Source organism: Drosophila melanogaster, chromosome 3R (assembly GCF_000001215.4).
Source record: "Drosophila melanogaster chromosome 3R".
In the NCBI taxonomy this organism is placed as follows: Eukaryota; Metazoa; Arthropoda; class Insecta; order Diptera; family Drosophilidae; genus Drosophila; species Drosophila melanogaster.
This window is the reverse complement of record NT_033777.3, coordinates 32,055,187-32,070,102: the sequence shown is the minus strand read 5'-3', so window position 1 is coordinate 32,070,102 and position 14,916 is coordinate 32,055,187. Positions and strand designations below refer to the sequence as shown.

Below are 14,916 nucleotides of genomic sequence, written 5' to 3'. Positions count from 1 at the left end.
ATGAACGTCGAGACCTTAGGAACCATTAAAGCTAGAAGGTTGAGATGAAGCATACAGATTCTAGAGACCACCCTAACGCCCACAAAACCCCCCAAAACTGCAACGAGCAGAGCTTTTAAACAACTTTTGGATATTTTTTCATAATTTTATTAGTCTTGTAAAGTTCTATCGATTCGCCAAAAACTTTTTGACACGCCCACTCTAAAGATCTAAAACCACCTAGAACTACCACGACCACATTTTTAAAAAAATTGTTGGATATTATTTCATAATTTTGTTGGTCGTGTAAATTTTTATACATTTTTTTTGGCAAAAAATTGGTTGCACGTCGATAGACATTGCCAAGACAAATAAAAATGTAAAATGATATCAACAAATTTTTAAAAGATTGGGCGTGGCAGTTTTGTGCGGCTTGTGGGCTTTAGAGTGGGCGTGGCAGCATGGGTCAACAAACTTCCGCTGTGTCTTCGTTTCTAGAATCTGTATGCTTCATCTCAACCTTCTAGCTTTAATAGTTTCTGAGATCGAGACTCTCACGCGGACAATAAGACGGACAGTCGGACATGGCCAGTTCGACTCGGCTATTGATCCTGATCAAGAATATATATACTTTATATGTTCGGAAACGCTTCCTTCTGCCTGTTACATACTTTTCAACGAATCTAGTATACCCTCTTACTCTACGAGTAACGTTATAAAAACCTTTCGCAGCTAGCATGTTAAAATGAGGAAGGGGGTGTATTATGCTCTTACAGATTATTTGATAAAATGCTAAGTCTAAAAATAAATACAACATCCTCGTAGCCGTAGATTATTTGATAAAATGCTAAGTCTAAAAATAAATAAAAAATCCTCGTAGCCGTATGTAAGACGAGACAAAAATAAATAAAACATCCTCGTAGCCGTATGTAAGACGAGACAAAAATTAATTGCAAATTTTTTAGGCGAAATCGGGCAATAAAAGGGAGCAAGCAAATCCAATCGATAAAAGAATAAAAAAAAACGCTTTAGAACTGATATGCCAATGTTCCGTTTGCCTTAGCTCTATGAAATCTGACTGTCCTACGGTAATCGATTTTCTCTTGTGCCGACATATCAAGCACCGCAAAGGGGACCGTGGGGCATAACCTTAGTATCGAGAACACGACACAGCTTTTTATAAAATAATATCAAGCCGAAGAGCTAAAATAAATTTTGTATAGCCTAAAGCCTTACGATTAATATCATTCTTAAAAAAATTAAAGAACTCAACTTTCTAGCCGTTTTTTATTTTATATTTAGCCAAAAATGGTTAAAACCATATAATTTACAGCCGCTTGTTGATTATTTAATGAGTATTTATTATAACGTCAACTGAAAGGGACTTATTGTGCGATTTAATATATCCTCCTGCTGATAATAAGTAAATATACTGTGGACAGACCGTTGGACAAAATCTACTGGACGTTAGTATTAATAGAGCTATAATACCAATCAACTTATCGAAGTATCGACGAACCGATATCTTGTTCCCGGATTGCGTGAAAATACTGAGGACAGACCGTTCGACAAAAAACCTGTCATTTAGTATTAATCGAGCTATCGATATCTTATATATACTAAAAGATATCATTCAGTATTTTAACAAACGATCCACTGTCGGTATTTCAAGACAAGCCAAGTACGTTCATATTTCGTTTTTTCGTCAGGGTGGGTGTGCGCAAAAATTGGTCGGCAAGCAATTCAAAAGTAAGAGCAACCGGAGCGAACAAAAAAGGGAATAACTTACTAAAATCTCTGAAAGAAAAATAAAAAGACTAACGGGCTCGGCAAGCTGTGTTTATTTCGACAAGTAATTATATACTTGGAGTGCAAGCAAAGGCGAAGGAAGTGGAAGGACAAGCAACGAAATCGTGCTCTTATCCGTTCCTGTACTGTGTCTCTCTTTCGCTGGGAGAGTGTGTGTATTGGTGTGAGTGTAGAAATCTGCAAGAACAGCAACGCCAATAAAAGTGGAATCGAGAAAAAAAACGCAGTGGCGCGTGAATCACGAGCAATCTGAATCATCTCTCTACAAAAATACCTGTTTCTGTTGGCGCATCATTTATACCAATTAAATCCTAAAGGATGGAACACCACGAGGACAACGCGCAGTTGGACAACTACTTGCAGAACCGCCTGGCCGAAAGTCTGCAAATTTGCGGAGGCGCCGGCGAGCATAATCCTCATCTGGCAGACGCTACTGGGGGGAACGGCTGCGCTCCTGGCATTGCGCCCTCAAAGTCGGACGAAGTCGACGGGGAAGAAGACGAGGAGTGGAAGTACATACACGAGGTGCGGCAGAGTGAAAAGCTTCAACAGGAAAAGCTTCCACTGACAAAGGAAACCGGCAATGGCTTCGGGCCCGGACGGGACTCAGATAATCAAGTTCACGGAAACGGAGCTGCCGCTGTCTTCAATCTGTACGAAGAGGACGTGGAAGTGATCAAGAACGATGGTGACTTCTCGACAAATTCTAACACCACTACTTCAACGGACGAGGTAGTTGCCAGGCAGGCCCAGGAGCCAAACCAGTTGCCGGAGCAGCTTCAACAGCAGCAGCAGATAGAATCACAAGGTGTTCACGAGGATCCCCGTCAGGAAGATGAGGATGAGCACAGCTCCGTGGCCACTACTTATGGAACAAGCAGTCTCAGTGAGAACAACTCCTCGCCTTTAGATCAGGAGGAGGTCGTTATGGTGGCCCAAACGGTTGGTCAAGAGCAGTTAGTGGACTTCGACAACAAGGAAAACTCCTATTTTGTTAAAAACCTGGAAGAAAACCACTCGCAGCTAAACCCCAATGCTGTGGCCTTTGTGCCTGGCGTTGGCTCACAATCATCCTCTCCCCTTCCTGCTGCTGAAGATCCACTACCTGGTGTTCAGCCCCGCCCATTTCTACCGGGAGGGACCCTTGACGATTTGGTGGCGGAAAGTCCGCGGAAAGAATTCGCCCGAATCAACATGGATGGTATTGCCGTGCCCGACGAGCGGGAATTTGACATTGAAGCGGATATGCGACCCCACGAGTTGGAGCAGGAATCGGACACTTTTGGGGCAGGACACCTGGAGATGCAGTTGTTGAACGGTATAGGAACCGCTGACCAAGCAGCCTTAAGGGATGTTCTGGATCACGGTCCAGAGACAAGTGTCGATATGGAGTTGCCACTAGATCAGGTGCCCAACGACGCCGACATCATGAAACAATCGATTTATGCCGAGCACAACTCCTCCATTGAAGATATCTTAAATTCCGTGCAACCTTTGCCAATTCAGACTTGTGACGATAAGGAACTAATTCATGTGGAAGAGAAAGAACATGTCTCGAAGTCGCCTTCTACAGAGGAGCTCCAGTTTCAGTCCGACTTCCCAAACAATCAGGAATCGCACACATTATTCAATAACACTGAGCAGGATCCAATGCAGGCTTCATTTTATTTGGAACATACCTCTCAAAAGGCTCAAGAGGGCTGCCAGGAGCAAATGCAGCTTCCCGCTGAGTGCTCTGATATTTTTGCCGACCAGAGTTTATTGCTAGACACCAGTGCACCCCAGTTGAGCTCCGAAGCAGACTCGCCTGTGGCGAAATTGGAGCTGGAATCCCAGCAAGCTGGCATTGTAGACATCACACCTTCGCCCCTTTCTTCCACTGCAGAGAAACATCTGGTTGAAGACACCAAGGAGCTAGTTGAGGAGTACACGTTGGATCCGGAATCCCATTTCTTTGGGGTTGTTTCATCTCAAGCTCCTCTACAGGTAAGCTAAAAATCATGAGCAAATTTGCAAGATCTATTATTATACACACTTCATTTGAAATCACAAGTTTCTAAGATAAATTATTAACTTTGTTGTTATACTCTTTTGTGTTTGAACATCGCATGTGCATGATACGCTACAGCGCCTGTGGACTTCATTCATTCCCAAACTCTCCTTATAACTCTCTTTCTTTTGGGGCTTACTTTTTTTAAAATCAATCATTTATTCGATTACAAATGAGTAGTATTTAGATTCAAAGTTTTAACTTTTAATGCGCAGCCTAGTTTATAACTTCATAACTACTTTTGTTTGTTTTGCATACTTAGTAATGTTCTTTCTGATGATTGCTGCATAGTATTAATTAAATTCTGTTTTAATGATTATTGAGGTGTGCTCTTTTTAAATTTTATTTTGTCCTGGGGTGCGTCATTTGGCTCGCTCTCGCGGCACTGTCGACATTGCTGTTTCCTACGCTCTCCCTTTGTTTTTTGCATTTGGGTGGGGTTGCTTTTTGTTGTTGGACGTGTGTTACTCAATTTTTACACCCAACAGGACATGCAAGTGTTTCCATTGAATGGAATATGGTGTTGGGTTTTGAGTAAGACAGAGTTTTGTATTTATTTGGTGTTATGTCTTTTTTTATTTCTAAAGTTAAAGGTTTGTCCTTATATTAGTCTAAAAAACTTAGATTGTTGCAGTGGCAATGTACAGTACAAAGTTATATTGGGAATGTTTGCAATCCTAAGTAATATAGGTAAAAGGGTTTTTTTCCTTCCTTATACTAATGTACAGGTGTTATTAAAAGCCTTAAGTTAAAGGTTATTTCCTGTGTCCCATAAATATATATTAAAACGTAAACTAATAAACTGTTACCCGAAATTCCTATTTTTATGTTTGGTTTTCGTTCGTTTTTAAGATTTCGATGAGCTGAGTTCGAATGAAGTTTAGCTCTCTCGCCAGCTCTCTTTCTCTTTGAGTCTGCAATCTGAGTAGCAAAACTTCTAGCTCCAACAATGAAAAGCTAATGGCGTTGCCAACCGCTGCAAGAAGTAGCAGTCTTTTCGCTTCGTTGCAAGTCCCAATTGAGACTTTAATGCATATGTATTTATGTACATTTGATCACACACAGACACGCTTTCATAATTAGAGCAACAATATACGCTGCATTTACTAACAGGGATGCACAAAAACACAGTAAGTTTTAAAACAGAGAATAGAGACAACTTAAAAATTTTTAATACACATATATACACATATGCATGTGCGTACGGTTTTTGCGTGCGTGCACATATACGAAACGTATATTGCTGATAGCATTTTTTTGTTCCGTCTACTTCTTCCTTTGACTGTATTCTAAATTCTTTAAAAAGTATCTATCAATAAAAGAATGCGATTCTTATCCTATAAAGTATTTAAAGCTTAAATTGGATCAGTGCCCAAGTAGAGTTAGCCATAAATGTCTATCTATCACTAGCATTCTAGCATCTACGATACCCACAAACAAACTGTTTGCCACTACCAAATTTTATAACTGAAACTGAAAACAGAACTTTTTAAAAAATTACGGTTTAATGGTATATCATGTTCTTTTTATACCCGTTACTTGTAGAGTAAAAGGGTATATTAGATTCGTTGAAAAGTATGTAACAGGCAGAAGGAAGCGTTTCCGACTATATAAAGTATATATATTCTTGATCAGGATTAATAGCCGAGTCGATCTAGCCATGTCCGTATGTCCGTATGAGCGTCGAGATCACATTTTGATTAGTCTTGTAAATTTGTATCGATTAAAAAAAAAAAATTTTGCAACGCCCTAAAACCGCCAAAAACTACCACGCACAATAAAAACAATTTTTTAATTTTTCTCTTATTTTATTTCCCAATATCTATCGATATCCCAGAAAAATGATTCAATTTCGCGCTCGCATTCACTTTAGCTAAGTAATGGATATCTGATAGTCGGGGAAGTCGACTATAGCATTCTCTCTTGTTTAAAAGTATGATTGTTGTACAGATATTTTTAAATACGATTTTATTACACTGTGATTAAAGTGCACCAATTAAAATTGTTTTTAAGTCGCACCTTGTCAGAGGCAGTGCCGACAATAATCAAGCGATTAAAACATGATTAGGAAATATTACAGAAGCACAAACATGTTCACGCGCCCAAGTAATGACTCGCTTCGAATTCTAGTCAAGAACTGTAAAAAAAATGTATAGAAAAAAATTTTCAATTCAATTCATTTTTTCAATTTTTTTTATGTTAATAATTGACATTAATGAACACCGAAGTACAGACATTTTTTTCAAATCAGGGGAATTTATTTACCTATAAGAACTGTTTAATAACAATTTATGCCTTTATTTAGATGATCACAGCTGTATGATCGCATTGCATTTTCTGAGATTCATACCTTGGCTGTATTCCTTATCCCATGGCCATGTGTATTTTAAAATTCAAAAATACTCTGCCAAGTGCCAAGTTGTGTCTTTTCGTTTGCCCATGCAACGCATGGATCAGTGGTGGGAGCTCGGATCCTGGTATATAAATATAGTTTAATCGTAGCTGGAGGTATGTGTAGTGCGCATTGGCGTAATGCTTTGGGGAGTGTTCATCGAAAAGCATAGTTAATAGTGTTTTTAACTGCAAGGCGCTGAGGAAAGTGAATTAACGATCGCCCACAAAAAACTCTTCTCAATATTTATTTGTATAATCCTAAAACTTTTGTCCTTAAAGTGTAATTAAAAAATTAAAATCTATAGGTACTATTGAATTAAATATATTGAAATCTGAACTGTCCATGAACGGACGCCAAACCATCAAAATATCAAAATAATTGTTTTATGAATATGAAAAAGAAATGCAAATTAGTTTTGATGTTTAGAATGCAGTCTTCGCAAGGGCTGCATCGCTGTCCCTTTTTTTTTTTAATACTTGGGGCCAATGGCAAAGAATTAAAAATATAAAATCATTGCCTTTTCCATTTTTTCCACGGGGTGCTTCCTGTTTCTTCTCCATTTTCCAAACCAATGTTCGTGTGCTGGCCAACAAACTTGGCCAGGTGTTTTATTACGACTTGGCCATTACCAATTTTTTCCGTCTGTGCTGTTCATTCTGTTTGTATCGCATATTTCACCGTTTTATGAATTTACTAGTTTGCCTTTAATTTTCCGTCCCCATTTTTTCTTTTATCGTGCAACTTACTGCTTTCATTTTAATACGGAGGCTTAACTTTGAGTGTTTTATAGTAAGACTTCAGGTCCGAGTTGGCCAAGAAAGCCAGCCAATTTCATGGCTGCGACTCCGTTCTAATGTGAGTATCCAAATGTAGCGCAGTTGCTTTCTAAATGTATTTATCTCTCTTTTTTCCAATCTCAATATTCGTTTTCGGGTAATTTTTTAGCTTTCACAGAAGTAAATGTAATGTGAAGAAGTGTAAAAATCTTTATCTTTCGTCATATTTCTTGAAAACGTGTATATTTTGTTTTAGCAATATGTATACCTGTGTATGGAGTAAGTGGCATTCCTTGCGATTAGTATTAATTTGTTATTGATCTCGGAAATCTTAGCTATGCGGGATATAGTGTTTGGAATACATATTAAAATTTTTATTTATAATTGACTTTTTAATTACTCATTAAATTTAATTAGATTTAGTATTGTATACTATATTTAATTTTGTTAAATTAAATTAAAATTAAAATTAATTTTTCCATACCTTTCAGTGCACAAACATTTTTTTTAATTTGGGACAATTACTTTTAAAGCCGGTGACGTAGTATGATGTACGAAGTACATTTAATAAGGAAAGCAAAATTGTTGCATATGGTAGAGTAATTAAATTGTTAGTATTTGTTGACAAATGCATGCCAACGAAATGTCTTAAGCTCAAATTTAATTTACTTACGATGAAGAATTCGTTTTGAATAACATTTTTATTAAATTTCTTTGATTGGAAACAAGAAACGGTTAAATTATTACGACATCGAATGACATAAAATGCTGATTGATTGTATGTTGAACGTAGTCTTACGTTGTCGTTAGTTAAAGGCATATTTACATTGGTATTTACGTAAATAAATGTGTCTTGATAGTAGAATGTCTTGTATTTAATAATGAAAATAAAAAACGGGGTTACCCTATCAACTTTTAAATATCGCCGAAAGAAAAGTAATTTGAAATATGAGTTACATATGTAAATAAACCAAAACAAAACAAGAGAAACGGCTTCAACCTTTTTGCTTTTAAATTTTTGTATCTATTACTCCATTAGTAAATATCCCTGGATGTCGTTATTGCATTCTTTTTTTGGACTCTATAGCTACATACATACATAACTATGTCTCACTCCCATTTGTGTCTTACTCAAGACCTTTTTAAATTTTGAACGAGCCGTATCAAGTATTGAATGCTAAAAAGGAGGGAAAGGGATACAAACTTTATATATATACTTATTCAAACACCATACTTTATTGTATATGAAGTAATATAAACATTAAAATTTGAAGTATCTTTTATATTAATTTGTACTTAACATATGTTTATTTCCCAATTTTAAGAAAATATACTCCATATGTTTTTATTTATTTGTTTTTGTTGGTTATTTCGTTGTATGCGCCATAAACATTTTAAATGTTTACTTTGATTTCCTAACATACCTTACTAAAGTGTGCACTGCCCCCTCTAAAGAAGTTACCGAGAAATTATAGGCAATTTTTTATTTCTTATTATATTTTACTCATCAAACATGGAAATTGGCACTATTTTTGGTCGCTTACGAAAAATTGTTGATGTCATCGTTGCGTTCTCTTTGCAGCTTTTTGGCAAGCACACACTCCCTTCTATTATACACTCATGCAAACACGTACGAGCTAGTGAGCAAGTAAGTGTGAGTTACTCATCATTGCCAGTCTTTCATTCTTCCGTTTCTTCAAGTACAAAAATGGATATAAATTCACACAGACATGCCAACCGCATTGTGATGTTTATCAAGCCCATTATAGGGTTTGAAAATATTTTTTTTTATGGCGTTCAAAATGTTTTTGTTTGGTTATACATTTTTTGAGAGAATGAAAAGATCAGCAAAAAGCATAGAAAAACAAATTTACCGGCCGGCTAATTTTCTATGAGCAGACAACATTAGGAACTGATATGAAATGTTTCAAACAATGTTCGCATATAAAAAACACCTTTTAAAAAATACTATAGTGTAAATTTGGCGATGAGTCATGACAAACAAATGATATAAATGTGAACTACTCTAAAAGAGCTTTTGTCTGTCTAAGCCCCGTTTTGTATTATATGCCTTTTGGTCTTGTTCGCTTCAGCTCACTTTTAACCCCATTACGCTTGAGCAACAGTCCAATCCGTGAGTGGAGTGGTGGTCAAAACGAAGGAAACTGAAAAAGAAAAAGATTAATACAAAATTAAGAAGAAATTCGGAGTGCCTGCCTCGTTTCTAGTCATACGTTTTTCATATTCGGTCTACAGCAGATTTTTGACAATATAATTTTTACTTAAAATCGGACGAAAATATTAGAATGAATCAAAGTTTCGTTGTTTTTGTTCTTCTTCCGTATGCGCCTTGCCGAACATAGCTTTCTTTCTTGTTCATAGTATATTCAATATAAAAAAAAAACAAGATTTATTTTAGGAGAAACAATTTGTGTATTACGATATACAAATATTTATAGATAAAGTTTAATAAAGATGGTTTATTCAAACATAATATGCAGATGCTGTTTTTAAGTGTAGCTAGCGAAAGTCAGCCGCCCATCGAGCAAGTGAGCTAAAAGTGGAAAACATCAACAGGGAGTTGGGAACGAGCCCCGTCCGATGGCAAATTGCCCCCTCTAGTGGCATTTACTGGTCAATGACATTTTAGAGTTTTAGAGCGCACTGCTTTTGGTGCTGAGATACAGTCTTCGCGTGATAGCGGAAAAGTTCCATAGCCGCCCTTCCATTCATCACATTTACCCGACACCTGCGGTGGCAGAGTCCAAAGCTAACGCTATTTAACTACTCAAAGTAACAGAGACCTTTCCCATCCGCATTTTTATGGTTTTTGTTGAATGTTTTCCTGTTTGTTGTTGTTTTTACCGGTAGGTTGTAGTTTTTTTCGTTGTCAATTTGAAAATACATATGTATTTCGAAAACAAAAGAATTTTTTAAAACCTTGTCAAACTTTAAAAAAATTGAATCTACATTTGGCTTTCAATAATTATATATTACAACTTTGTCCAACTTACAAACAAATTAAGCTACATTTGGCTTTCAATACTTATGTAATAAAACAAGAGAGAATGCTATAGTCAAGTTCCCCGGGGTTTGTAGGTGTCGTGAAAAAACTTTTTGGCAAATCGATAGAAATTTACAAGACTAATAAAAATTAAACAAAATATCGACACTTTTTGAAAAATTGTGTGGGTTAAATTTAGGCAGTTCCTTCAGCCTGTTACATACTTTTCAACGAATCTAGTGTACGCTTTTACTCCACTACTAACGGGTATAAACACACTTGTATACCCCATAAGAACTTGTATGATCATTAATTAGCTAGTCATTTTCCGCCTGTAATATAAAAGCTATATAATATTGTCGTCTCATGTGTATCAAATGAAAAACTAAATTATATAGTGTCGAGAAACTGCTGCCTACATTATGATGAGCTGAAGTTTCGATTTAGACGAAATTTGACATTGCACTTAACTTTGCAAATAACTAACTATCTTACTTCACAAGTTATTTTATGGCAAGCTGATGTCATTGTAATAATTGGCATGCTTTGGAAATAAATGTGCGCGTGCCAAAACTCGAAAATGTGTGTTGGAAGCCCAAAAAAGCAGCCTGACAAACACTCATATGCTTTGCATTCATGCTTTCTCCTTTGTGAGAAAATTACAAAAAGCAAGCCAAGAGAAGAAGCACTTATACAAATACTTAATAAATACTTATTCTTTTTCAAGATCGTAAAAAATGCTATAGTTCGGTCTTTTCTCATTACTTATTTATCGGTAGTACCTCTACTGTTATTAGTGGTAATTTATTTTCATTCATGATTTTTGTAATGTCTAATAGCTACATAACAATGAAGCACCGAAAAAGTTATTTCTAAGAGCGGTGCATAGATATTTTCTTAAATACTAGCAAATATTTACCCCACACAAATGCTGTATTTTTCAGAACGACGAGGAAAATGCTGTTTTTGAATCAGTTTCTGGTTATGAAACTCAAAACTTTGATGAAATATCATCTCCACCGGAAGGTATTAATCCGTTTGCCCAGCCCTTCACGCCCGCCCACCTGGTGATAGAGCAGGCGAATACAATGATGGAGGATGTGGGAGGTATGCCTATACCAGCTTCCGAGGACTTTGCTATATGTGATAAAGTTGCTAGTAAGTCTTCAAATGAAGTAGAGGATCATAGGAGTGAGCAACAAGCCTTTGTAAAGGAGGAGCTGCTGCACCCTGTTGGAGATGTTGTTGCCCAGGTTGAAAATCTTGGCACTGAAAAGAACTTCGTTGTTGAAGAAGAGCGACTTCCTATTTCTGTTTCAGATGAGATACCGCTTTCTTCGGCTTCAAAGGAGAAACTGTTGCCTGATACTACAGATGAGCAACTGCTGACTTCTGCTTTGGAGGAGAAACTGCGCTCTGTTGCTCCAGAGGAGTCAGTGTCAACTGCTGCCGATGGGCAGTCAATTTCTCAGTTTGATGAATATGTTATCGCAAGTAATAAACCTTTGGAAGATATTTTAGAACCGGAAAAAGATGTCGAAGTTGCGAAAAGTTTGTCTGAAAAAACTTCTGTTGCTACAGTGGCTGGAGGTGCTGTGGTTGGTGCTACCAAAACCCACTCAGCCACCAAAGCAGGATCTACAGCAGCTAGTGCAAAATCGAAAACAGAAACCCTTGTAATGAAGAAGACTACAGCGAGTTCTACTTCTGTTTACGGGGCAAACAAGTCGGCCGCTCCACGTCCAAGTACCGCCCGCCTTGGAATCAAAAGTACCAGTATAGCTACAAAAACTTCGACTACATCTTCACTAACTGGAAATCCCCGAAAGTCACTAAGCAGTAATGTAGGATCAACAGTTAAACCACCAACCAAGTTAAGCGGCACACGACCAGCTACAGCTCCAGTGAGCAAGGTAACTTTAGGGGCCAAGACCATAACTAACAAGCCGACTGCAAGTGGTACTGCATCTGATAATGTAACCAGGACAACACTTCGCCCTTTGGTCAGTACCAACGCTCGCAGACCAGCAACAAGTGGAACAGGATCTGTAGCCTCCTCAACTGCTCGACGACCAGTTACAAATGCAAAAGGATCTGCTCCTGGCAGCGCTGCTTCAACAAAAGTTCGCCCTGCGGCCACAATGACAGCCCCAGTCAAGCCTAAAGTTTTGTCGCCGCGCAGCACCATTTCCTCCACCACCACTGTGCGAAAGGTGCCTAGCACAAGTACCCCTTCATTTTCTACTCGTAGCCCTAACAAGCAGCAATCCAATGGATTGGGCAAGAATACCAGCTCTACCACCACTTCCACTGCTACCGCAACTATCACAAAATCTTTCACAGCTCGCTCAGCTCCAAAGTTTACGCATTCAGCTAGCTTAACCTATAACAATGGGAGTACATCTCGTCGTTTGCTGGTTCCTGGAAGCTCCTCTACTACAACTACGTCCTCTCTTAGGAAGTCATCACCATTAAAGGCAGCACCAGGCAAAGCTGCTTCCAAGCCATTGACACCGCAATCCAAAGATGGCACGGCTAAGTCATCGCCGGCTGTATTAAAAGCTCGGAATTCTACTTTGATGGGCGGGGAAGGGGTAGCACCATCAAATGAATGTGTCCCAACACCTAATGGTCAGATCAATGCGGAAGAAGTGGTCAAGCTTAAGGGAAAGGGCCTAGCAGAAGAGGTTAAGATTATTGAAGAGCAAAAGCTTCACGAACAAGATGTCCCTGCCCATAATGCTGAAGTGCCCCTTTTGGATTTTTAATATGTATCCTAAATTCCAGATCACACAAACCTAAAATTACTTTATTAATACTGAAAACATATTGAGAAAAAGTGTTTAAAACGAACAGAAAAAAATTTCGAAGACGTAATAAGAAAAACGATGAATACAATAGCATCCTGGTAACCAAATTAGGAATTTTTGCTTATTGAACTTATTTATATACGATTATACCCTCGATTTCTTGCTACATATTATTAAATCATTTTATTTCAAAAAATAATGAACTACTGTAATGAACGCAGAGCGAATAAATGTTTGTGCTATTTTGTAACGAAAACGAAAGATAAATGTCACCAAGTGTTCTGTTATTTAAAAATTAAATATTTACTTTTGAAATGCTTTAAAAAAAATTTTTGCTCACGTTCTTAAATTCTTAAATTAAATTTCGTACAACTTTTAAACTTTTAACAGCAGAAAACTTCGAAAACGTTAAAAGAAAAATGAAGAATACAGTAGCATCCTCTTGCTTACCAAATTAGGATTTTCTGCTCATTGAACTTATTTATATAATCTTTTACTTTATACCATAGTGAACTAATGTTTGTGCTACTTTGTAACCAAATCGAAAGATCAATGTCACCATGTTCTCCGTTATTTAAAAATATAACAATTACATTTAAAATGTTTTTAATACATTTTTTGATCACATTCGAAATTTCATTAAATTGCGTCAAACATTTACAAATTGTCCTTTATCAAAAAGAATTATGTATTGAATAGGAATTGTGGCACATGCCAAAAGAAAACAAAAACACATGAATAAAAGCAAGAAAAAGAAAGAAATGAAAATTCAAGTTAAGCTATCGGCGTCTTAAGGTGAATATACCGAAAACCAAAACGAATTAAAACTAATCCAACGAAAACCAAGGTTATTTAACCAGCGAAACTTGTAGACTGCTTCTTCAAAAAAATGTCTATACATTGGCCGAATTTTATGTGGTTTTATTGTACTACCAAGCACCTTTATTTTATTATTTAACAAATCTGTAAACATATTATATTTCAATGGATTTATAAATTTAATAATGTGGAAATTGAGCAGCACTATAAACATGTTCAGTACTAATATTAAACGAGGAAAAGCTTTTACCCAGTGTTTTCTTATAATTTTAAAACGTTTTCCATTTCATATTTTATTTCGTTTGACTTATATTTTTTTGTGACTCAGTTAAAAATGTATTATTATTTATAATTTGTTGTTTATGCCACATGGATCAAAAAACTGAATGTATCTCCAGCACACTTATACGCTCTTTATTTGTCTGTTTAATACAATACTACAATTATATAAAAATAACAAGAAATATTTTAAAAATCTTTCAGTTGTTTTATTTTTGTATTCTTTTATCCTTTGTGTAGGCATAATTTTATAAGCTTTGTGAAAGATAGTGTCACCTACTTCAATTCGTCATGAAAGAAAAAGCTCTCGTGAAAGTATATCTAAAAAAAGTAATATTCTAGGGCTTATAATTTGCCTATACAACGTATATGAGTTATGCACGGCTTAAACGAACTCTGAGATATATAAGTTGTCAAGTTTAAATAGTAAGCTTGTTTGCATTATGTATTTTCAGAAGTCCCACACAGTGCCCTTCACTTTAATTTGCCTTATTAGTGATTTTCTGCCTAAGCTATATTACGATAGCGATATTATATTTCTTATAAAACAAGGTCAAAAGCAACATGAGACAGAGACTTACATATAACACACAAAAACTTGTCAGTAAGCCAAACGCGTCACGAGCACAGTTTTTTGTAGCTTGAACGAACTATATATAAACAGAGTGATTGGGAAATTCCTAATCGAAAGGGTTTTTTTTAGGTTGGCTAAACTCCCTATACGTTGCTTTTATCCAAGTGATGATTTTTTATACATATTTACACATAAAAAGGATAAACTAATTTTTTGAACCAACAATTACTGAAATTTAAAGTACTAATCTAAATGGCATTTACAAAAAATATAAACATACATACAAACATTTACAAGTTTATACATATGTTAGCCAACCATATTAGATTTCTGAGTATGAACAAAAAAATTCAAAAAATTATAAAATACTACAAAAATGTATTACTAATAAATTAATTATACAAAGGAAATTCATATAGTT

The 14,916-nt window shown here is 36.4% G+C and overlaps 1 protein-coding gene across 3 annotated transcripts, besides 5 other annotated features; it reads left to right on the top strand.

The window, feature by feature from the left end:
• Window positions 1-282: part of a mobile genetic element that runs on past the window's edge.
• A 24-nt stretch (window positions 283-306) lies between these two features.
• Window positions 307-668: a mobile genetic element.
• A 993-nt stretch (window positions 669-1,661) lies between these two features.
• Window positions 1,662-14,824, top strand: Map205 (Microtubule-associated protein 205). 3 transcript variants are annotated; one of them, NM_001276225.1, is made up of 3 exons: window positions 1,662-3,774; window positions 10,958-11,171; window positions 11,334-14,824. In NM_001276225.1, the coding sequence occupies exons 1-3, from the start codon at window positions 2,107-2,109 to the stop codon at window positions 12,779-12,781; spliced, it is 3,330 nt and encodes a 1,109-aa protein (NP_001263154.1). In that variant the 5' UTR covers window positions 1,662-2,106; the 3' UTR covers window positions 12,782-14,824. The 3 variants fall into 3 exon arrangements, with proteins under 3 accessions (NP_001263154.1, NP_733465.1, NP_524615.1); NM_170586.2 differs by adding an exon at window positions 8,592-8,657 and having other exon boundaries at window positions 10,958-13,511; NM_079876.3 differs by having other exon boundaries at window positions 10,958-13,087.
• Window positions 5,363-5,771: a mobile genetic element.
• Window positions 7,407-7,467: a mobile genetic element.
• Window positions 10,070-10,254: a mobile genetic element.
• Window positions 14,825-14,916: the final 92 nt, after the last annotated feature.